The sequence below is a fragment of the Suricata suricatta genome, chromosome 17 (genome assembly GCF_006229205.1).
Source record: "Suricata suricatta isolate VVHF042 chromosome 17, meerkat_22Aug2017_6uvM2_HiC, whole genome shotgun sequence".
NCBI lineage: Eukaryota > Metazoa > Chordata > Mammalia > Carnivora > Herpestidae > Suricata > Suricata suricatta.
This window is the reverse complement of record NC_043716.1, coordinates 20,853,217-20,878,265: the sequence shown is the minus strand read 5'-3', so window position 1 is coordinate 20,878,265 and position 25,049 is coordinate 20,853,217. Positions and strand designations below refer to the sequence as shown.

The 25,049-nt window shown below is 38.1% G+C and overlaps 1 protein-coding gene and 1 long non-coding RNA gene across 2 annotated transcripts in view; one reads left to right on the top strand and one right to left on the bottom strand.

Moving 5' to 3' along the window:
* Positions 1-618: 618 nt before the first annotated feature.
* LOC115282307 lies at positions 619-16,743 on the top strand. Its single transcript, XR_003904589.1, has 3 exons — positions 619-655; positions 1,651-1,841; positions 16,550-16,743. It is a non-coding gene; the product is annotated as an uncharacterized LOC115282307 (long non-coding RNA).
* The window catches only part of CCT6B (chaperonin containing TCP1 subunit 6B), a 28,765-nt gene continuing 16,927 nt past the window's right edge, over positions 13,212-25,049 (bottom strand). The window contains 7 exon segments of the mRNA XM_029928274.1: positions 13,212-13,401; positions 13,879-13,951; positions 15,768-15,870; positions 17,417-17,550; positions 22,658-22,805; positions 23,069-23,165; positions 23,686-23,768. Of these exon segments, the coding sequence (XP_029784134.1) occupies positions 13,329-13,401; positions 13,879-13,951; positions 15,768-15,870; positions 17,417-17,550; positions 22,658-22,805; positions 23,069-23,165; positions 23,686-23,768 (711 nt within the window). The 3' untranslated portion in view covers positions 13,212-13,328.

Genomic DNA, 25,049 nt, shown 5'->3' with positions numbered 1-25,049 from the left:
GCTGTCAGCACAGAGCCTGACACAGGGCTCAAACTCAGGAACAGTGAGATCATGCCCTGAGCCAAAGTCAGATGCTTAACCAGCTGAGCCACCCAGGTGCCCTCTGGGTTTTTGTTTAAAATGCAGGTGTGCAGAAGGGAGCCTGGGTGGCTCAGGGCATGATCTCGCTGTTCATGAGTTCCAGCCCTGCATCAGGCTCTGTGCTGACAGCTCAGAGTCTGGAGCCTGTTTTAGATTCCGTGTCTCCCTCTCTCTCTGCCCCTCCCCTGCTCACGCTCTGTCTCTTTGTGTCTCAAGAATAAATAAACATTAAAAAACAAAAACCTTAAAACAAAAACCCAGAAAGCAGATAATGCTTAATACAAAAGAATTAAATGCTGATGTTAGAATTTTAACCAAAGGCAGTAGAAAAGTTCAAGTGTCGGGCCATTGCTGGTGCCCTGAGACCATACACTTCCGGCTTACCCACATGCGTGTGTACGATTGTTACGCCTAGATTACGGGGTCACCAAAAACCAAGACCACCAGGGAGTCCAAATCACGTATGCAAAAGCAAGGAGCGTTTATTCGGGCTTAAGCTCGTCTCTCAGACCTCACCAACGCAGTGGATCCGTGCTGAGAGCCCTCTCATCAGTCAGGCAGGGTTTTTATTACGGTAGGGGCGGTAGGGGCGAGGGATGGGGTGAAGGGCGGAGTGAGGGGCAGGGATTACAATAGGATAGGACGGCGCATCGGCAGAGGTTGGTGCGGTGCGGGGTGATTGGCTAATTTAAAACTAAGCGGGCTCACTAAACAGCAGGAACATCAGGCTTATGATCGGCCCGGGTTAGGGGCGGTGCTCGCTCAGGCAATAGGTGGATGTGGGTTGTTTTTTCTTTCCTCCGCTGCTAAGTCACTCCTGGGAAAACAGTAACTTAGGCCTTCTAGTTTCTGAGGCTTATCTGAATCCTGTCATGGCGTCAGTTTGGCTCTTCAAGATCAAGCCTGCATCTCCAGAAAGTTTAATTTGGAGCAACAGAAAAGAGCTCCCAACTCATGTCACACAGTGCTTAGGCAGAAATATTTACCCTATACTTGTAGGGAAGATGGCTTCACAGGCCTTATGGCCTTTCAGCAATGTTATGCACCCCCTCTCCAAAAAAAAAAAATGCAAGTTTCATATCAATCATAGTCTAGGGTGGAGACTGATTGTGTTAAATTGGGAAACAGGAAAGAAAACACTCACATGACACACCCCTTTGGCATATTCTCAGGCATCCAACCCGCCTCCAGGCAGCATGATCCTGGTCCCACAGTCAAAGCAGTGTTGACACTTCTTGAGCTCCAACAGCTAAGGCCAGAAGCTTGGGGGTTACTGTCACTAGTTGATTTTACTCTATTTATGTAACCAACTATATGCCTAACACTTCTCTAATGCATACCATTGATAGTAATTACAATAATAATAGCTAAAGAGTTGTTAAGTACAAACCATGGACCAAGAACTGTGTGAAGCAACTTATACACACTAACTTATGCCTACAACAATCCTGTAAGATAGGTACAATGCGTCCCCCTTTTATAGATGAGAAAATCTTGGTTAGTTAACCGGCCCCAGGTCACACAGCCAACAGACGGTCAAGGATATGACGCCACACCCTCTGGTTCCAGAGCCAGCGTTCTCAGCTGTCAGCACAACCCCGCTCTACAGAGACAACTCCGTGACAGAGGGAGCCTCCAACACTGTCCTTCCCACAAGACAGCCCATCACATTCTCTGAGCCAGACTGGGGCTGAGGGAGAAAGGAGTACTTCTTGAGGCTGAAGTTTAGTGAAGACAAGAAAGTGATATATGATATCCAAGTAGGTAGATCCTGAACAGTTTAAGTTTCCTTCAGTGGTACCATCTTCCAGAGGACATCTGGAAATGCAAGGGCATTCTTGGTTGTCACAAAGAACGTGGGTATACTGCCTGAGTGTCAGGAATGTGGAGCATTGACAATGGATAGAAGAGTCAAGCACAATGAATGGTGGCTCCCATATGTCAGTGGCAACCCCCCCCCACCCGCAAACAAACACTGCATACAGCTCCAGGGCTAGAGAAGAAAGAGGCAACAGGAAAGATCCTTTTAAGCTTACTGCTTTCACAGCCATACCCTATGCATCTTGAGCTTTTGTGAAGCACCTGCCAGGTAAGCATATGGCCCAAACCTGTTCTTCAACCTCTGCATCTAGATTTATCTCCTGCCTGGGCAGGAGCCAGACTTAGGCCCACAGGCTGTTTGTCCAACAAGACACTTGGCTCCATCCTGGCCCAGGGAATGAGCGGACACGGGGCTATGCCAGCTGACTCTGGGACAAAGTAACTGAGAAATGTTAAGAAAGTCTCAGAAGGAAGGAAACTGCAGTCATTGCTTTTTGTGACTGTCATCAGCTCAGTTCTGTACTATCAAGAGCATAGAGAAGATGGCAAACCTGGTCATGGGAAACCCATTCTTGCCATCTGTAGGCTCTGGGGAAATATCAGCATCCTGGTACTTCTCTTCTCTCTCTGTCCTCAGATATAATGCCCCCTCAGTAAAGGTTCCAACTCAGATGCCCAAGTCTCATCTTTCTTTAAAGAAAGGCTAATATTTATTTAAAAAAAAAAAAACCTAAAGAGTAGTGTAGTCAAGAATCCATAATCAAGTCTGTCGTGAGGCAATCTTTAGAAATAGCCTAGCAGCAGGGTGCCTGGGTGGCTCAGTTGGTTAAGTGTCTGACTTCGGCTCAGGGCATGATCTCATGGTCCATGGGTTCGAGCCCCCATGTCAGGCTCTGTGCTGACAGCTAGGAGTCTGGAACTTGGTTTGGATTCTGCTTCTCCCTCTCTCTCTGCCCCTACCCTGCTTGCTCTCTCAAAAATGAATAAACATTTTTTTAAGAAACTTTTTTAAAGAAAAGAAATAGCTTAGCAGCACCTGTTTGTTTTTCACTAAAGCATTAAATCACTGATCTTCTAAATTCTAAAACACAGATCTTCCAGTTTCCCATTCCTGTCCCTTTCCTGGATAGTCTAAACATCTGGCCAGGAAAAGTATGATTGAAGATTAACTCTAATTCATGAGGCACTTGATTTCCTCATTGATAAGCTTAAAGACCTTAATCTAGACTCGGATAAGGAAAGCAAGTCTATTTACAGAGTCACTGGGGATGTCCTTAATGATTGTATCCCTGTTCTCCTAGATCTCTTTGACAATTATATAGGCAGCTGTAAAGGAAGAGTGAATGGATTGTTACAAGGCCTTAATACTTGAGATATTAAACTGAATTATGTTCAAGAGCCAAAACCCTGGGATGGCAGTGGTATTGTGGGAGGTTGGGAGGGTAGTAATGTATGACTATCGGACAGGATCAAAACATAAAGCAGTAGTGATGGCACCAATAAAGTGATCCCAAAGAAAGAGTTATTGTTATGGAATGGACTGTAAAAAAAAAAAAAAAAAGACAGGTAAGAAACAAACTGTTAGGAGAATAGCAGACGAGGATAACGATTCTTGGCTCATGATACTTTACCTGGAACTGAGAGGTTTATGAAACAAACTTGGATAAACTCTTTTTTTTTTTAAGGGAATTGTTACAAATTTCCACGTACTTAAAAATTGGCTACTCTACAGAAGACAGAAAATTAGTTAAGCAATTTGCATTAAAACAGGATCGGTCTGGCAGTTGTAGCACATAGATTTAGCTGATGTGGAGAACCTCCCCTCAAGTCACAAACACAGAAAAATGCCAGATAAAATGCAGCATACTTGAAACTATATGGCACATTATGATACACTATTTTATACTCATTAGGATGGCCATTATGAAAAAAAAAAATAACAGGGCACCTGGGTGGGTCAGTCGGTTAAGCATCCAGCTATTGGTTTTGGCTCAGGGCACGATCTCACAGTTCGTGGGTTCGAGCCCCATGTTGGGCTCCATGCTGACAGTGCGGAGCCTACTTAGGATTCTCTTCCTTCCCTCTCTCTACCCCTCCACCTCTCTCTCTCAAAGTAAATAAACTTTTTAAAAACAACAGAAAAGAACAGGTATTGGCAAGAATGCAGGGAAATTGGAACCCTTGTACACTGCTTGATAGTTATGTAATATGTACATATGTAACACATGATCCAACAATTCCACTCTGGGGAAGTCGGTGTATATCCCCAAAACTGAAAGCAGGAACATGAATAGATATTTATATACACATGTTCATAGCCATTACTCACAGCAGCCAAAAGGAAGAAGCAACTCAAGTGCCCATCAACAAAGGAGTAGATAAATGAAATGTGATACACCCATACGATGGAATATTACTCAGTCTTAAAAAGGAAGGAAATCCCCAGTTCTTGCCATAACAGAGATAAATCTTACAGGCATTATGCTAAGTGAAATAAGCCGATCACAAAGGACAAATACGATATGATTCTACTCATATGAGGTACTTAGAGTAGTCAAACTCACAGACACAGACAGCAGAATGGTGGTTGCCAGAGGCTGGGGAGAGAAGATAACAGGGAGTTGTTGTTTAATGGGTCAAACGTTTCAGTTTTGAAAGAAAAAAAGTTCTGGAGATGGATGGTGATAATGGCTGCACATCAATATAAAGGAACTCAATGCTTTAAATACTGAACTGTATGCTTTAAATGATTTTATGTTATTCATATTTTACACAATTTAAATGAATGAAAAGTAGCAGACAACAAGCAAACAAACAAAAAATAAAAACTATATGGAAGTTTAAAAGAGAGGTATATTTTCCTCATGAGAAAACCCACACAGAGTGATAAACTCTAAAGGTGAATCGTAGATAGAAGCCCAGGAAAATATGAAACTAGACATAAGATCCAGTCCAGTGTCCAGTTTTGATGCCCACACAGGAACACGGCCATCCTTGAAGGATGGAGCTGACACCACGCCCCTAAGTGAAAGAAGAGCCTTGGAAAGACCACCTCTCCGTGATGCTAGACAAACTCTCCCCACCTCACCGCCACGCAAACCGGTAAGGAAACTGGCTCTGCTCAGGGCTCCTACAAGAAATTGAAGCCCAAAGTCTGCACTGTGCTCAGGCGCAGATGAAGATTTTATGCTGTAGGGGCACCTGGCTGGCTGAGTCAGTAGAGCCTGACTCTTGATCTCGGGGGTGAGAGTTCAAGCCTCACATTGGCCATAGAGCTTACTTAAAAAAAAAAAAAAAAAAAACCCTTATGCTACCTGAGTCTAAAATAAAAAGGCAAAAGTGGGTTCCCATGCTCTACAAATTGGTGATGGGAACACAAACTGGCACAACCCCTCCTGAGGGGACTTTGGCAATACTGTTGAAATTACAGTTATGCAATAGCAGAAAACAATGAATAATATTTTCAAAGTGCTGAGAGAAAATAATGGTTAACTTGGAATGCTCCACTCAGCTAAATTACTGCTCAGTGGAAGGGGGGCAGTTTTAAAAACCTCTTGAGGGAAGGAAAACTGAGGGTATCACCACCAGACTTGCACAACAAGGACCAAGGATATATGCATCAGTAAGAAAGAAAGTGAGCCTGGATGGAAAAAGATAATTTCAAGAAAGAATGGTGAAGAAATGAATAAGCATATGGAAACTATAAACAATAGCTAGCTATATAAAACAATAATTATTATTATGACTAACTTAGGGGATTTAAAAAATAAGGTGAGACTAAAATATTAAATAAGAACATATGTAAAACAAGAGGGAATGACCACATTTAAAATGTCTTAAGGAGTTTTTATTGATAGGGAGGAGCAGAAAGTCAGTAACTACGTTAAGTATGCAAGTTAAAATCTTTAAAGCAATAATAAGGTATATGATTTCCAAATGAGCAGAGGGTAAAGAGGGGGGAATAAACTATACTACTGTATCAATTCAATAGAAGTAAAAGAAGAAAAGCATTAAAAAAAAAAAGAGGTAAGCAGAAAGTACCAAAATTATATGGGAGAAATAAATCCAATATATCAGTAATCATAAAAAAAAAATTAACTTGCCGGTTAAAAGAGTGTCAGAGGAGAGCCTGGGCAGCTCACTCAGTTAAACATCTGACTTGATTTCAGCTCAGGTAATGCTCTCACGGCCTGTGAGTTCAAGTCCCATGTCAGACTCTGCACTGACAGTGTGGAACCTGCTTGGGATTCTCTTTCTTTCTTTCTCTCTCTCTCTCTCTCTCTCTTTCTCTATCCCCCTTCCTGCCTCCCTCACTTGCACTTCTCTCTCTTTCAAAAATAAATAGGGATGCCTGAGTGGCTCATTTGGTTAAGTGGCTGACTCTTAATTTCAGCTCAGGTCACAGATCATGAGTTCAAGCTGTGCTGACAGCTCAGAGACTGGAGCCTGCTTCAGATTCTGTCTCCCTTTCTCTAAGCCTCTCCCGAACCTGCAGTCTGTCTTTCTCTCTCTCAAAAATGAACATTAAAAAAATATTTTAACTGTCAGACTGAATTTTTAAAATAAAAATCTAGTTATAGGCTGTTTTTAGAGCCATACTTAAAACTTAGTAACATGGGGCACCTGGGTGGCTCAGTCGGTTGAACATCTTACTTCGGCTCAGGTCATGATCTCACAGTCTGTGGGTTTGAGCCTCATATCGGGCTCTGTGCTAACGCTCAGAGCCTGGAGCCTGTTTCAGATGCTGTGTCTCCCTCTCTCTCTGCCCCTCTCCTGCTTGCTCTCTGTCTCTGTCTCTCAAAATAAAATAAAGACATTAAAAAAATTTTTTAACTTAATAACCAAGAAAGTAAAAGAATGGAAAAGGAAAAATATTATCTTCTCTCCACCCACCTCATCTACCCCATCATAGCTAAAAGAGCCAGCATCTCTAGAGTAATACAAAGGAAAAAGCATCAATTTATAGAGGGTTTCTATAAAAATATAAATTATCAGAACAGACTCAAAAGAAAATAAAACACTTAAGACCTATAACAATGAAGAAAACTAGGGCACCTGGGTGCCTCAGTCGGTTAAGCGTCCGGCTTTGGCTCAGGTCATGATCTCACGGTTCATGGGTTTGAGCCCCATATCAGGCTTTGTGCTGACAGCTAGCTCAGAGCCTGAGCCTGCTTCAAATTCTGTATCTCTCTCTCTCTCTGACCCTCCCCTGCTCACACTGTCTCTCTCTCTGTCTCTCAAAAATAAATAAAAAACATAAAATTAAAGGAAACCAACAATGAAGAAAACTGAATCAGGAATCAAAACTCTATCCCTCCCATTTAAAAACTAGCCTAAGACCAAATTATCCAGAAGAGAACTCTCCATTTTAATGACTCAACTACTCCAAAGAAAAGAGTAAGAGAAACCACTCTCAACTCATTTTATGAGGTTAATATGTCATTTATACCAAAATAAGACAAGGATACAGATGGTCCCCAGCTTACAATGATTTAATTTATAAGATTTTGACTTTAAAATGCTGCAAAAGCATGTTTAAGGTATGTTAGGCTAAACTATATGGTGTTTGGTAGGTTAGGTACATCAAATGCATTTTTAACTTAGGGTATTTTCTTTTCTTTTTTTTTTTTTTTAATTTATTTTGAGAGAAGGGGTGAGAGAATCCCAAGCAGGCTCCCCACTGTCAGCCCAGAACCCAACCAGGGCTCAAACTCATGAACCACGAGATCATGAACCAAGCTGAATCCAAGAGTCGGCCACTTAACTGTTTGAGCCACCCAGGGGCCCTCAACTTATGATATTTTCAACTTATGATGAGTTTATCAGGATTTAATTCCATCATAAATCAACAAAGGGCTGTAGTAAATGAACAAGTAGAACCAATAATATTTTGAACACATGCAAAAACTTAAATAAATATTAGCGTCAAGTGCAGCAATGTACAAAAAGTTAATACAAAATTTCACTGAATTCAAAATGTCACTGACTATGAGATACACTGTTACTTTAAATACTAAGAAAGAAAATCTGCTGTCATTCAACCATAACATAATGCTTTCTTATACCTCAGACATTTTATTCCACACTTAAGAAGATTTTCTAGACTCACATAGGTTTTGTCATCCATCATTCTCATGCATTCATAACAAGGAAAACATAAGCAAAAAAATAAATAAGGTAAGATCTCCATATTTAGAGTCTAATTCCTCTAAATCACTTTTCAGCTCAGAGTCTTTGATTTTCATTCTTGCCATCAAGCAGTGGTGGGGTACATTTCATTGAAGATACTCTACCATTCTTCTGGCATTTTCTTCTAAGCCACTGGCACACATTTTCAAAGTTTCGATGCTGAAACTTTCTTTAACATACCAGAAGATAACAATGAAAGTTTTCAATCAATAATAAAGACTAATATTTCTTCCTCAAGTGATCCTTAAATGGTTGCTGACTAAAACACTAGGGAATTTCAGGTGACCAAGTTCAAACAAAAGCAGTTAGAAGATGCCATTGACTGTGAAATATATTCTAATGACAAAATGTGAAAAATCTGCATCTTAGAATCATCAAATGTGGTGTACAATCAAACAACATTTATCTCAGGAATACAAGAATAGTTTAACATTAAAAATCTATTAAAGTAGGTCACCACATTTAACAGATTAAAGAAATCTCAATGTGTACATAAAGCATTTGATAAAATCCAATAAGCATAACTTTTTTTTAAAGACCTCTTAGCAAAACAGAAATAGGTACAGACTTAAGCCTATGTATCTAGCTATCAATCAACATTTCACGGTAAAAAACAAAACTAGTAAAATAGTAGAAACATCCCCTCTAAAGGCAAGACCAAAATATAGGTGACTGCCATCACCACTTCCATTTGAACATATAAAGTCTTAGAAAGCTCAGTACAACAAAAAAACAACAGAGTTGTACAAGGACTAGATTAAAGAGCTGTTATTATCAACCCAAATAATCCAAAATAATCTACAGAAAAACTACTGCAGTAATAAGAGTTTGGCAAGGTTGTGGAATACAAAAGCCAATATATGAAACTCCATAAAGGGCCAATAGTACAGTGACAAATAATTAAAAAGTACAATTTTTTAAACATCCCATTGATAATAGCTTCCAAAACAAGACACATAGGAATAAAGCTAACCAAAGATACATTTTTATATGGAAAACCTACAGCTTTATTGAAAACAAAACATTTATACTAATGTAAAACAGTTGAAGCACTTAGTAAGATACAAATGAAATGATATTAAATATTTATGAGTGAGAGGTGTGTACATATATTCTACATTCATTTATATCTGAAATAATCGATAAAATAATTGCAGTTCTAAACATAACTCAACAAACTTATCCTAAAATTCATATGAAAGAAGGAAAAGATGAGATCTAGTAATAGCCAAAACAATTTTGAAGAAAATAAAGAAGGGGTTGGGGAACCATCCTACCACATATCAAGACTTTTTACAAAGTTTTAAGAATTAAAACAATATTGTATATCAATATTGTTTTATAATAATCTATCAGACCAAGGGAACAAAATATTTAAGCCAGAAACAAACACAAATTTAAAAATTTGATCAACCCAAGAGAATGCAATGTATGATAGAGGGGATATCATAAATCAGCGAGTCTGAGAACACTTGGTGGGCAATGTGGGGGAAAAAAATTAGATCCATAACAGATACTATACATGAAAATAAATTCCAGATCAATTAAAGGCCTAAAAGTGATAAAATCTGAAAACTCATAAAATATAAGAATATATCTTTATTATTGGAGTAGAGAAGAATTTCTTGTAAAGGCACAAAAAATTCAGTATATAGGAATAAAAATATGTGTATCAGATTATTCTGTGTACTTTGCAAAGGTGAGAAGGCCTCAATCTGGGAGAAAATATTGTGAAATACAGATAGACAGACAGAGATAGGTGTACCAATCTGAAAGACAAACCCATTGAAAAAATGAGCAACAATGTGAATAGGCAATTTTATAGAACTGAAATGGCCAATAGATTTACAGAAATATGTTCAATTACACTAGTAATCAAGGCAACTGCTATTAGGCCAAATTAGCCTAGATGGGCGAGAATTCAGATGGGCAAGAATTAAGACTTTAAAAATACCAAGACTTGGTAAGGTTATAAGGGGATGAAACCCCTTATATACATTACATACATTGCAGGAGAGAATGTAAGGTGGTATAACCACTTAGTAAATATAAAGATGAGGAACACTAAACCCAAGCCATTCCATTACTAGGTATAATCTCTAGGAACACTCTCATATATGTGCCCAAGGAGACATGTATACTTAGAAGCTCAATGCTGTGATGTTTAAAATGATGTAAAATTAGAAATAACCAAAAGGTCCATTGATGGATAAGTACATTATAGTATAGAAATACACTGGAATACTTGAAAACAGCAAAAATGAATGGATAAATCGCAAAACTATATGTCAAGTAGGAAATTAAAGCAGCAAAAGTATATACATTTTATACACTTTTCATACCCAAAAATAAAATTTTTGCATTGCTACAGGCATATGCATACATATGAAAAGGTTTTTTTAAGTGCATGAGGATGATACATACCAAAGATCAAAGACTGCCTCTCGGCAGGCTTCTTTTAGGGAGAAAGGGCGGGAAAAGCAAACATGGGGTATGGGTGGGAAAGAGGGGCAAGTTAATAGCGTCTGCACTTTATTTCTTTAAAGAAAAACGGGAGCAAACAGGACAAAATGTTACTATTTGTTAAACCTAGGTGGAGAATACAAAGGTATTTATCATATTTTTTCAGTATTTTTGATATATTTGAAATTTTTCATAATTTAAACATTTTACATAGAAAAGAAAAAGTCTGGCAGTATGCATTATATACACATCTTAAAAGGCCTATCCTATAACACAAGGATAGAAGATAAAAGAGGAAATATTTGTTTCTAATGGGAAAATATTGAAAACACAATTAAAAATTCACAGAATAGCCATACAATGAAATGTCATGTAACCACAAAAAAATTATATGGCACAGAAGCATGGTTATTAACTTGGAAAGATGTTGACAACATACCAAATCAGGAGAAAAACGGGTATAAAAGTATAAGTTTTATTTCTTTAAAAATTGTTTTAATGTTTTGTTTATTTTTGAGAGAGAGAGAGAGAAAGCAGAAAAGGGACAGAGAGAGAAGGGAGACGGAGAATCCAAAGCGGGTTCTACATGGACAGCAGAGAGCCCATTGTGGGGCTTGAGCCCATGAACCATGAGGTCATGACCTGAGCCAAAGTCGGACACTTAACCAATTGAGCCACTCAGGTACCCCAAAAGTATGGGTTTTCAACTAAGGCAGGAAATGGTTAAACAAACCTTTTATATGCACTATCAGGCCCAAGTGCCACTAACGCACCTGCTGTATTTTAATCTCTTATCAACTTGCATCAATGGAAGTAGCCTAATGATAATGAAAAAAAAAACAGATTAATCCCAGTGTTTCAAACAAGAAAGCTATTGCTATAGTACTGAAACAGAAAAGCTGCATTCAAAGCCAAAAACAATTATTTCCCAATGTTGGTGCCAACAATCCCCACCTTTGCAGATGAGACCCTACTCTATTTAACCATCCAGTCAGAGAGCTAGCACAGAGCGTAAGTTGCTGATCATATATACCAAAAAGCCAGGTAAAATATAATATACTATAGTCAAAATAAACTGTCATGTATCAATGAAACCCAAAGCTATACTCACAAAGTGATGTCATATTTATAAGAGGAACAAGTGGCAGCAAGAAGTGACTGAAGGACTTTCAAAAAAGAATAAAATGTTGTCCTATTATATTCATACCTCCTGATAAACTGGAAATTGACTTGGGTACTAGGAAGCCTGTGCTCCATATTTTGTTCACTAAAAGTTGTCGAAAGATCTAAGAATCATCATGGATTCTATTTTATGAAAAGTGCAGTAGCCTACGAAAGGAAAACTGTCTCCTCTACTCACAACACTTCTGACTTCAAATGTGTGTGGGGTTTCCACATGCCAATCAATTCTCCAACTCTCCAGATACCAAGTGGGTGTTCTACAAACAATTCTGACACCTACTACCTGGAGTTAGTGCAGACCCCACAGACCAAGGACTCAATCCCACAAGACTGTCCCCCACTGGGCCACAAATTAGGGTTCCTATGACCCCCTCCTCATGTTTGATAATTTGCTACAGCAGATCACAGAACTCACTTACTTAAATTTAGCAGCTTATTATAAAGGACATTATAAAAGATATAAATGAACAACCTAGTGAAGAGGTACATGGTGTGAGGTCAGAAGGCTCCCAGACACAAGAGCTTCTGTCCTCAGGAGGGTTGGAGTGCACCAACTCTCCCGTCGCATGCTCACCAACCTGGAGGCTCTCTGAACCCCAATATTTAGAAATTTTTAGGTAGGCTTCATCACATAGGCATGACCTAAGCAACCTGTGGCATGACCTATGACCTAGTAACTCAATCTCCAGCCCTTCTACCTACCCCAGAGGTAGAGGGGTAGAGTGGGTGGTGTGGGGGAGACATTGGAAGTTCTAAACTTCCCATTACCAGATTGGTCTCTCTGGCACCCAAGTGCCCTCCTAAGGGCCCATGAAGAGTCACTCATTAGCATACAAAAAGACACTTATTAATTTCAGAGATTCCAGTGGTGGTAGAAGCTCTCCAGGCTAGGGGCGCCTGGGCAGCTCAGTCAGTTAAGCTTCTGGCTTCGGCTCAGGTCATGATCTCACAGTCTGTGGGTTCAGCCCCTGACAGCTAGCTCAGAGCCTGGAGCTTTTCTTCAGATTCTGTATCTCTCTCTCTCTCTCTCTGACCCTCCTCTGCTTGCACTCTCTGTCTTTATAAAAAAAATAATAATAAAAATAAAAAGAGAAGCTCTCCAGGCTGGAAGTGGAAGCTAAGACTAAATACTGTAACAAAAACAAAACAAAACAAAAAAACAAAAAAAGTTCCTATCACCCCTGTTCCTCAGGAAATTAGAAAAGTTTTAAAAGCTCTTATGACAGGAACTGAGGAGGAAGACCAAATATATATCTCTATTATTTCATATATACTTATTTAATTTCTACCCCCAATGTGGAGCTCAAACTCACAACCCCAAGATCAAGAGTCAAATGCTCTTCTGACTAAGCCAGCCAAGTGCCCCAGATGTTAGAACTCTTAAGGAAAAATATTTCCATTATTATTCCTTTACTGTGAAAATATTTCTTGTATTCTTTACACATTGATGAAGTATTATTGCGACTGCTAAGACCAACAAACATAAACTACATTTATTGGGCAAAACTTGAGAATGGCTCAGTATATAATGGTAGTTGGATATAAGGTGTACTTAAATCTCAGCTTCCAGAAGAGTTGATTTTGAACTTCAATCACCCTCTAAGAGAAGACAGGCCGGCTTGCATAATTTCATCAACCAGGAGAATGTTGGTGGCAATCACTGCGCTGAGGAAAGAGATAATAAGGAATCATCAGCTACTAAAAGTACTTTGTTCATCAGTGATGTTGGTGTGAGATCTTATGAGACAAAGCTATTATAAATACAAAAATCACCTCTTATAATTTCAACCCCTTTGCTGATAAAGTAAAAGTTTGATTTTATATTCTGTCAAAACTGAGCTCATTTTTGGCACACTATTTGCCTTTTTCCACTATCATGTGGTACTATTTTAGTCAATTTCCCTCTTTCCCTTCCCTCTCAAATAAACAGGAAGATAAACATTTCTTATATCTCACACTATTAGAATTAAAATGGAAAAGGGACTGAAAAATAACAGAAGCTAGCATTAATAACTGGATACCACACCTTTTTATACACTTAACTGTTTTTCCACTATAGAGTATAAAAATAATAAACAAGTTTTAATGTCACTATATCCCTAAATATGAATTTATGAATTATGTCCCCTTATGTGAATTTACCAAGAGTGAAGAAGCTGTTTTTTCACACAATAATTATCCCAAATTCCTGCATCTGCTGCTAACATTGGCTCACCTGCAAAGTAAAAACAATTTTAACACTACACTCTTGATGTAGTCTGTTAATATTGGTTATCTCATCTAACAGTACTTTATGTACCACCAACACTACTAGCGTCCAGGTCACAGTGAGCTCCATGGTATCAAATCAAACCCAATGGCCAGTTCTCAGGCCTCCTCCATCAGTAACATTTAACACAGACTCCTGACTACTCTTTCCCACTTGTCTCCCAGGCCACCATGCTCAGCCTGATTTTTTTCTTTTGTATTAGTGGCTCCTTTTCTGTTGACTTTCCTGGTTTTTCCTCTTCTTCCCTGAGCACTTAATTTTCAAATACCCAAAAGCTCAGTCCTGGATTCTTTCCTTCTCTGTCTACACTCACTTCCTAGGTGATCTCATCCAGTCTTCTTAATTTGAACTATATGCACTCTGGTGAGTCTCAAGCTTTTATCTCCAACCCAGACCTCTTTCTTTTTTAAAAAAAAGTTTTTCTTTTAATGTTTTATTTATTTTTGAGAGAGAGAGAGAGAGAGAGAGCGCGCGCACACATGACAGAGAGAGTGGGGGAGGGGCAGGGAGCTAGGGAGACACGGAATCTGAAGCAGGCTCTGGGCTCCCGACTATCAGCACAGAACTCGAGGTGGGGCTTGAACCCATGAACCATGAGATCTTGACCTGAGAAGAAGTTGGCTCTTAACCAACTAAGCCACCCAGGCGCCCCCAACCCAGACCTCTTTCTTTTTCTTTTTTTAATTTTTTTAATGTTTTTTATTTACTTTTGAGAGAGAGAGCGTGAGCAGGGGAGGGTCAGAAAGAGAGGGAGATACAGAATCTGAAGCAGGCTCTAGGCTCTGAGCTAGCTGTCAGCACAGAGCCTGACATGGGGCTCGAACCCACGAACCGTGAGATCATGACCTGAGCTGAAGCGGACACTTAACTGACTGAGCCACCCAGGTGCCCACAGACCTCTTTCTCGAGCTCCAGACTCATACTTGAAAATCTACAGACACTTAAAACTTAACTTTGCCAAAACTCAGTACTGCCTTCCCCCCACAACCTGCTGCACCTCAGTTCTTCAATGTGGTTGATGGCAGTTCCAACCTTCCAGCTGTTCAGTGGACTCCCCTCCACAGAACAACCACAGTGATCCTTTTAAACATAATTAGGCCATGTCCCACCTCTACTGAAAATTGCTCCCTATTTCACCACAGTTAAAGTCGAAGTCCTGAGACTGGCCCACATGCCCTGCACAATCTATTACTTCTCTCATCTCCCTCCTCCTCCTCAAAAACTTCGGACACTGGCTTTTCTACTGGCTGTTCTCTCTCCCTAGGATACTCTTTCCCCAGTTCCCCAACATGGCTACTCCCTCACTTCCTTTCTTTCTGTAGACATATTCTCAATTAGGCCTACCCTGAGCACCCTCTCTTTTTAAATTGCAAACCCCTCCCCACCCTTTCACGCTGGCATTCACAGTCATCCTTATACGGTGCTTTTCTTTTTCTTCATACAATGTATTTCTTCATAAATCCTACGGGAACTTACTTATTAAGGCTATTATTTACTGCCTAGCCTTTCCTGCTATAACTTACGGTTACAAGGGCAGGGATTTTTGTCTCTTTTCTTCTGTGTGAATCTCAAGAGTCAAACAAGCACTCAAAAACAATTTCTTCAAAGAATATTTTCTTTTAAAAGTTCAAAAGTAAATTAAGGGCACCCAAAATTTAAATACTGAAATCATCCAAATCTCTGCCCCCTTACTATAAGTTCTGGGTCACGGTAGTATAACCTCTTTCTTTACCAAGCAGCTAATTTTTCTTCACTTTCTTACCTGTGTTCAAGTCTATGCCAACAGGTTGTTTTGATTCTGAATGTTCAGCCTGAACTTTTACGTGGGTTTCCTGCAGGTCATAACCAGAACTCTGAGCAAGAACCTTTAGGAATAAAAAATAATAATAAATAGATGTGTGAAATGCCTTCACGCATATATTTGAATAGTCTTGTGAAAAAACATTCAATACAATAATCCTCTACTTTTAAAGAATTGCATTTTGTTTGTTTTGTTTTGTTTTGTTTTTGAGAGAGAGAGAGTGCATGCACACAAATGAGTGGGCAAGGAGCAGAGGGAGAGGGAGATAAAGAATCTTAAGCAGGCTCCATGCCCAGTGCAAAGCCCAACTCTGCTCAGGCTCACAACTGTGAGATCATGACCTGAGAACCTGCGACAAAATCAAGAGTCTGATGCTTAACTGACTGAGACACCCAGGTGTCCTTGCAGACTTCTGTCCTTAATCTAAATCAAATTATTATTTTATGTCTCCAGCAGTTTGTATATTTACTTAAACATTTTCCCTATGTACATCACACTAATCTCTGAGGGCATTAGAGTACCCCCATCCCCACCCCACTACAGTAATTTCCCTCCTTGCAAAAGATTTCATAAAAAATGGGAAGAGGGGCACCTGGCTGGCTCAACTGGAAGAGCATGTGACTCCATCTCAGGGTTGTGCGTTTGAGCCTCACACTGGGTGTAGAGATTACTTAAATAAATAAAAATGTAAAAAAATGTAGAGAAGTAGAATGGTATTGTTTCTTCTCTTCTTGTCCCTCTAGCCGAGGCTTATGTCCAACATGAAGAGAGTCATGACCTGTGGAAACAGGAATGGAGCTACAGACTCCACACCAGGTTTATTTCCAAGTAGTGCCAAACCAACAGCTGATAAGTAAAAAGAAACTACCGCTGTATACGAGGCTTACCGGTTTATCAACTACTTGATCCGTACTTATTGATTTTGCTGTTTTGGGGAAAGAGAAAAATAGATATCTGATTTTCAAAGATTCTACAAACTGTGAATAATTGTAAAGTAATTACCAAAGAGACTTTGCTAGCCATGTTCTTAATGTTTTAATTCATGGTAAGAACATCTTTGACATGGTCTTCTGTGTTTCTAAGTGGTTCACAACCAGATTAAGGCAAAGGAAAAGGAATGGTAGTTCTGTTTCCTTCTGTTGATACACGGAAAAAATATCTGGTTTCTCTCCTTTTCTAGGAATTATAATGAAAATGACAAAGGCGCGCTAGTATTTGGAGTTCCCATTCCCACAGTTTAAAGTAACAATACCTTGGATACCACCAACAAAACAAAAATCTACGCAAAAGTCTAGTTAAATTTTAAGTTCTAAACTTTTTCATTATGATTAATCATGAACCATTGTTGTAGAAAATTTCTGGACGTACTTCAACTTTTAGAGCTCAGAGATGAGCAAGGGGGCAACAGTTATTTCATGAAACCCTGACAAGGATTCTGAGCTATTAACCCAAAAGTTCCCCTGCTTCTGCTGTAAAATATCTTAGACAAAACTGGGTGGGGAAATGCAAATTAAAACTCTTTCTATTCTGGTGTTTGATCATGTGGGCAATCTGTAATCCAATACCTTTAGACCTGACCAGTCGTTCTTTGGCCATTAGGATAGTTGTACCTTAGGAATAATGAGTAAGGCATCAGCAAAAGCTTGTACTCCAAGATGAGCTCTTCCTTTTATCCCATGTTTGTAATTAACAAGAGCTTCAGCTATAGCCACTTCAACTGCACCTGCTCCGGGAACCACACAACCTATTGGAGGAAAAAAAGATGGACAAGATATTCCATACGGGGAGGGTGCGGGGGACAGAAAAAAAAGCAGTTAGCTATTCAAGTGCATTCTATTATATTGCCTACATCTAAAAGATACCTACGTAGACACAGAAATAAAGTAAGTTGCATAGTTCAGTGACTACTTAGATGTCTTAGGAAGCATCCTTCAGTTACACACCATTAAATAACTGGGCATGGTACAGACAATGGGCTGCAAACAGCTTATTTCACTGTTTGTAAAAGGAGACATACCTCCCACCTTCCTCTTATTCCTTTATGACTACATGTAAAAGGTAATTATTTATCATGTATAGGGACAGGTAATAAATTATAATATCTGATTTGAAAAAATTTTAGGCCAAGATAATTTGGCCACTGTTTCGGTATAGAATTCTTGAGACTTAATGAAGTATTTGTTTTCTGTACTGAAGCAAAACCCAAACTGTGACCTGAGGAAAAATATAGGTGTTCTCATTATTCTAAGGCAAAAGCTCTGTTTAAAAACATCAATTTTCACAACAGGATATGACTTTTATATCTGTTGGTATGGTTTTATAAAGTTTACGAGTCTCCTTTGAATCAGCAAATTTGTTTTGGAATCACCCATCTTTAAAACAAAACAACACAAAAAGAATCTCTCCTTTATCCCACATCATTTTTTTAAATGTTTATTTATTTTAAGAGAGAGAAAGTAAGTAGGAGAGGGGCAGAGAGAGATGGAAGGAGAGAATTCCAAGCAGGCTCCATACTGTCAGCACAGAGCCCGAGGTAGGGCTTGAACCCATGAACCGTGAGATCATGACCTGAGCGGCAATCAAGAGTCGAATGCTTAAACAACTGAGCCACCCAGGTGCCCCATCCCATATCATTTGTTAATTATTAGCCCCTTCCTGCACCTCCCTGCACAACAAAACTGTTCATAAGAGTTGTCTACCCATAAGGTGATTACATCCTTGCTTCCCATTCACACTTTTGAAAAGTTAAAAGTTCCCTGTGAAGTAACACTGTATGTTAATTATACTGGAATTAAAACATAATTTAAAAAAACTTTTTAAAGTTCCTGTAAAATACTGAATATACACAAAAGAATATTTACATGTGTAAAGTATAAAGAATAAATGCACAAATAAGTGTACTCTTGTACCTCCCACCCAACTTAAGAAACAGAACATTGGCAGTAACTTTGAAAACCTCCCTGATCTCATTCTGTGAAAACACAACATATCGCAATTTGTGGGATGTTACTTAAGCAATTCCTAAAGAGAAACTTATATCACTAAAGGCCTATATCAGAAAGGAGAAGGGTCTCAAACCAATGACCTCTACTTCCAACTTTATCACTAGAAAAGAGTAAATGAAACCTAATATAAACAGAAGAAAGAAAACAATAAAAATGAGAGTAGAAATCAATAAAATAAAAATGAACAATGCCCCAAAAAATGAACATCAGAAATGAAAAATGTAACATCACTATAGGTTCCATGGACATTAGAAGCATAATAATAAGGGAATATTATGAACAATTTTATGCTAATAAATTTGAAAATTTAGATCAGGGATTAGCAAACTTTCTACAGAGGATCAGCTATATATACTTACGGCTCTGTGGGCCATACCCCTCTTTTTAACTAGTCCCCTCTGCCACTATAGCACAAAAGAGCCACGGGCAATACATATGTGAATGGGCATAGCTGTACCCCAATAAAACTTCATTTACCAAAACCAGGCAGCAAATAGGATTTGGCTCATGGGCAGTAGTTTGATGATCCTGACAGAGTAAATGGACAAATTTCTCAAGACACAAACTCAAAAAAAAAAAAAAAAAAAAAACCCAGATAACCTGAATACCTCTGTATCTGTTAAAAAGACTCAATTCATAGTAAAATTTTCCCATGAAGAAAACTCCAGACCCACATAGCTTTACTGGTGAATTCTATCAACCATTTAAGAAATAAATAATACAGTTCTACACAAGAATTCAACATTTTTAGAAAATTAAAGAGGTGAGAATATTTTCCAACTCATTCTATGATGTCAGCAAAAAAGATAAAGGCATTACAAGTAAATACACAAATACCCCTTATGAATATAGATATAAAAATTCTTAACAGCATAGGGATGCCTGGGTGGCTCAATTGGTTAAGAATCTGACTTCTACTCAGGTCATGATCTCAGAGTTCACGAAATCGAGCCTTGTGTTGCCAGGGAGACTGCTTATGCTTCTCTCTGTATCTCCCTCTCTGCTCTTCCCTCATTTGCACTCTCTCTATCTTTCTCAAAATAAATAAATAAGACTTACAAAAGAATTCTTAGCAGCATATGAGCAAATCAAGTTCAACAATATATAGAAAGGATGATATACATAGCAGCATCACTTGCAATAACCAAAAGGTGAAGTGATCTAAGTTTCCATCAGTGGATAAATGGATAAATAAAATGTGGTACATATATGTACAATGTAGCATTATTCAGCCTGAACAACCATGTAAGTTCTGATATATCATTCAAGGATGAACCTTGAAGATATGATGCTAAGTGAAATAAGCTGATGCAAAAAGACAAATACTGGATGATTCCATTCAAATGAGGTATAGAGAAGAGTCAAATTCATAGAGACAAAAAGTAGAATAGTAGCTTCCATGAGCTGGGAGGAGAGGGGAATCAAGAGTTATTATTTAATGGGTATGAAGTTTCAGTATTTAAGATGGAAAATGTTCTGTGGATAGATGATCGTGATGGCTACAGTGTGAAAGAATGTATTTATTGCCACTGAACTGTAACACTTAAAATTCTTAAAATGACAAGTTATATACTTATATCCACAATTTTTAATTTTAAAAATTGTAATCCGTTTTTAAAGAGAATAATACATCATAAGTAGGTAGGGTTTACCCCAAGAATGTAAGATTGGTTGAACATTTGAAAATCAATGTAATTTACCACATTAATAAACTAGAAAAGAAAAACCATATGATCATCTCAATAGATCAACAGAAAAAGCAATTGACAAAATCCAACATCTATTCATGATAAAAACTCTCAGAAGACAGGGGAACTTCCTCAATCTGACAGAGTGCTTCCAGGAAAAACCTACAGCTAAATATTAAACACAATAGAGAAAGGTTGAGTATTTCCCCTTATTATCAGGAACAAGGAAAGGACGCCCACTCTCACTATTTCCATTCAACAATTTGCTGAAGCTTCTAGCCCATGAAATAAAGGGGAAAAAGAAATAAAAGTTATCCAGATTGGAAAGAAACATGTAAAACTGTCTTTATTAGCAGACATGATCATTTATATAGACAATTCAATTAAATCTATAAGAAAGCTACTAGAATAAGTGAGTTTATTTAACAAGGTTGCAGAATTCAAGATCAGTAAAGAAAAATCAACATCTATATGTTAACAACAATCAGAAATTGAAATTGTAAGGACGTCATGAACAATAGAATCAAAATTCATGAAATACATAGACACATCCAAAAAAAAAGATATACCACTAAGAATTACAAAATACTGATGAGGTAAAAAATTATATATATTGCTGAGATGGAGTCAAGAAGGCCCAAATAGGGGCGCCTTGATGTCTCAGTTGAGCATCTGACTTTTGGTCATGATCTCATGGTTTGTGGGATCCAACCCTTCATCAGGCTCTGCACTGACTGCATGGAGCCTAGTTGGGATTGTGTGTGTGTGTGTGTGTGTGTGTGTGTGTGTGTGTATGTGTGTGTGTGTCTGTCTGTCTGTCTGTTTCCTTCTCTCAAAATAAATAAATAAACTGAAAAAATTAAACTTGTTTTAAAAAAAAAGGTAAAATAGATATACCATGACTCAATATTGTTAAGATATCAAGATACCAATTGCTCCCAAAGTGTTCTACAGATTCAGTGAAACTCCAATCAAAATCTCAGCAGTCTTTTTGGTAGAAATTGACAAGCTGATTCTAAAATTCATATGGAAATGTAAAAGATTTTAAATAGCCAAAATAGCTTGGAAAAGAACAACATGGGAGGATTAACACTGCTGATTTCAAGACTTATAAAGTTACAGTAGTCAGGACAGTATATTAACATGGAGATAGACAAATAGATCAGTGGAACACAGTAAGAACCCAGAAATAAAACCACACAAATACAGACAATTGATCTTCAAAAAAGATGCAAAGGCAACTCACTGGTGTAGTTTGTCTTTACAAATGTAACTGGAACACTTTGATCAAAGGCACATTAAGGTATAGCTAAGAGTTGATTTGCTGGGTCATATAATATCTCTGTGTTTAACTTTTTAAAGAACTCCCTACTGTTTTCCAACAGTTCCCACCAGCAATGTCGAGGGCTCCAATCTCTCCATATCTTTGTCACTGTTTATTATCATCCAGCTTTTTGATTTACAGCCATCCTAACAGCTGTGAAATGGCATCTCTTTGCGGTTTTGATTTCCATTTTCCTAATGACTAATTATGTGGAGCATTTTTCCATGTGCTTATTGTTCTATTTTAAATGTGTGTTTTTTATTTAATTACCTACCCCAACTCCTTTTAGAAGGCAGTTTATAAATTATCAATAAATAACAAATGCCAATATCCTGTGCTAACCTTTCTTAAAATTACACTGCATCTAAGGTTACGGAATGTGTTCTAAGCTATAAAAGCCTTTTCATGGTTTTAAAAACAAATTTCTAGGGGTGCATGGGTGGCTCAGTCGGTTAAGCGTCCAGCTTCGGCTCAGGTCATGATCTCACGATTCGTGCGTTCGAGCCCCACATTGGGCTCTGTGCTGACAGCTGGCTCAGAGCCTGGAGCCTGTCTTTGGATTCTGAGTCTCCCTTTCTCTCTGACCCTCTCCTGCTTGCACTGTCTCTCAAAAATAAATAAAAATAAAAAAATAAAATTAAAAAAATAAAAGGACAGCATACTTAATACAAATATTCCAATGGAAAAATCTTCACAATCTACGCTAGAAATGTCCAAAGTGAAATGAAAGAATAGTTATCATTCATATCTTCTATGATACTGTATATGTCATGACAGATTTAGTACTACTTTAAAAATACATAAGGTTCATATCCATCATAAAAGAGAGCCTACCGTCCTCAATGGCATTTTTGATGGCACGAAGTCCATCTCTTAGAGCATCCTTGATTTGGGTGAGAGTATGCTTATTTGGTCCTTTAACCAACAAGGTGACAGAACGAGGGTTAACACAGTCCTCGATAAAAGTGAACTTTTCTTCACCCTAGAGGATCATCCAGGAGATATAACTTGAAATGAAGTCCTAGTTTATAATATTAGAATCCAAAACTTCATGTGAATTTTTCTTATCAAACATAACTAATACACATTAAAAACATTAAGTTATATTTGAACTCCTAGCAAACATTTAGATAAATAAATTGTAAAATATATCCTGGGGATTATTCAGACATAAAAGGTTTAGTATGTAAAAACAAACAAAAGTTTGCTCTTCACTTTATGACCACCGCCCACAGATATACTTACTAATGAACACTCATGTACAAGACCAGCATACCCCAAACAATCTATACTGAGGCCTTCAGGAGAATTCACAGCCATTCCACCACAAGCAAGAGAGGGTCTGAAATTACATAGGTCACCATAGCTTTGATTATAGAAAATATTAAAGAATTAATTTCTTAAAGGTGAAAAGATACCTAATAGAAGACTTTTAGTTATTAATTATCAATTTTTTAATTTTTTATTTTTGAGAGAGAGAGAGAGAGAGAAAGAGAGAAATTCACAAGCAGACTCCGAACGGTCAATGCAGAGCCCAATGTGGGGCTCAAACTCACGAAACCATGAGATCATGACCTGAGCCGAAACCAAGAGTCAGATGCTTAACTGCCTGAGCCACCTGGGTGCCCCTAAAATCTGTTTTAAGAAGATTAAAACCTTCTTTGTCCTTCACAAAGTTATGAGGTAGGTTACCAATCTTGATTTTTAACATTTCCATTATTTATTGAAACTAAAAACAAAATTTGCAACATGTATGCTATTATTTTGCTCAACAATTTACATATAAACTAAAAGGAATATCATGGAATCATTTCAATTTAATCTGTTAAGAACTTAGGACACATAATTATCTGCAAGCTTACCTTTCCATATTTCTTCTTTTTGCTCTGCGAAGAGCTACTATGCCATGTTTTGCAAGAGTATCTAAGGAAAATGGATCAATCCCCTAAAATCAAATTAGCAAAGTCATAAGCACATCTTAAGCCAGTAGTTCTCAAACTTCTTTATCTCAGCACTGCTTCACATTCTTAAAATTATTAGGAACCCAGAAAGCTTTTATGTGGACTATCTATAATAGTTGTCATAAATTAAAATTCAAAATAATAATAAACTCATTTTATATTAACATAAATAGCATTGTTAAGTGAAACTTGACTACACTTTCAAAAACAAAAAAAATGTATAGTTTAAAATAATGGCACTGTTTTACACTTTTCATATCTTTTTAATGTCGGTCTTAACAGAAGGCATCTGGATTCTCATATCTGCTTCTGCCTTCAATTTGGTGTGATATTTCGTCTTTGGTTAAAGCATATGAAGAAAGCTTGGCCTCACATAAATATGTATTGGGAAAGAGGAATATTTTAACAGCCTTTCAGATAAATGTGGATATTCTTTGATACTACACCAAAGCTCAATAAATAATAGTTTCTTAAAGATTAGTTTCAAGATGAAATATGGAACTTATCAATAAACTTTTCTTTTTTAAATTTTTTTTTAATATTTATTTTTGAGAGAGAGACTGAGTGCAAGTCGGGGAGGGGTAGAGAGAAAGGGAGAAACAGAATCTGAAGAGCTGTCAGCTCAGAGCCCAACACAGAGCTTGAACTCACAAACCTTGAGATGATGACCTAAGCCGAAGTCCAACTCTTAACCAGCCGAGCCACCCAGGGAGCCCTTGTCTGGGGCACCTGGGTGGCTCAGTCATTTAAGCATCCAACTCCTGGTTTTGGCTCAGGTCATGATCTCACAGTTCATGATTTTGAGCCCCATGTAGGGCTCTGCACTGGCAATGCGGGGCCTGCGTGGGATCCTCTCTCTTCCTTTATCTCTGCCCCTCCTCTGCTCACTCATGTTCTTTCTCTCTCAAAAATAAATAAACTTAAAAAAAATTTTTGAGGGTGGGGGATGGGCTAGATAGGGGATGGGTACTAAAGGGGGCATTGTTGTGATGAGCACTGGGTGTTGTATGTAAGTGGTAAATCACCGAATTCTATTCCTGAAACCAATATTGCACTGTAGGTTAACTAACTAGAATTTAAATAAAAATTCGAAAAGAAAAAAAGAAGGAACATTGGTTCACTATGTTAAGCAGAGCTTCCAAATGCTGATACATGTCATAGTTATACAATATCAAAAATATTACATTTGTGAACAAAGCAAAAGACTACAGTTGTTGGAGAGGGTGTGGAGAGATGGGCACCCTCATACACTGTTGGTGGCAATG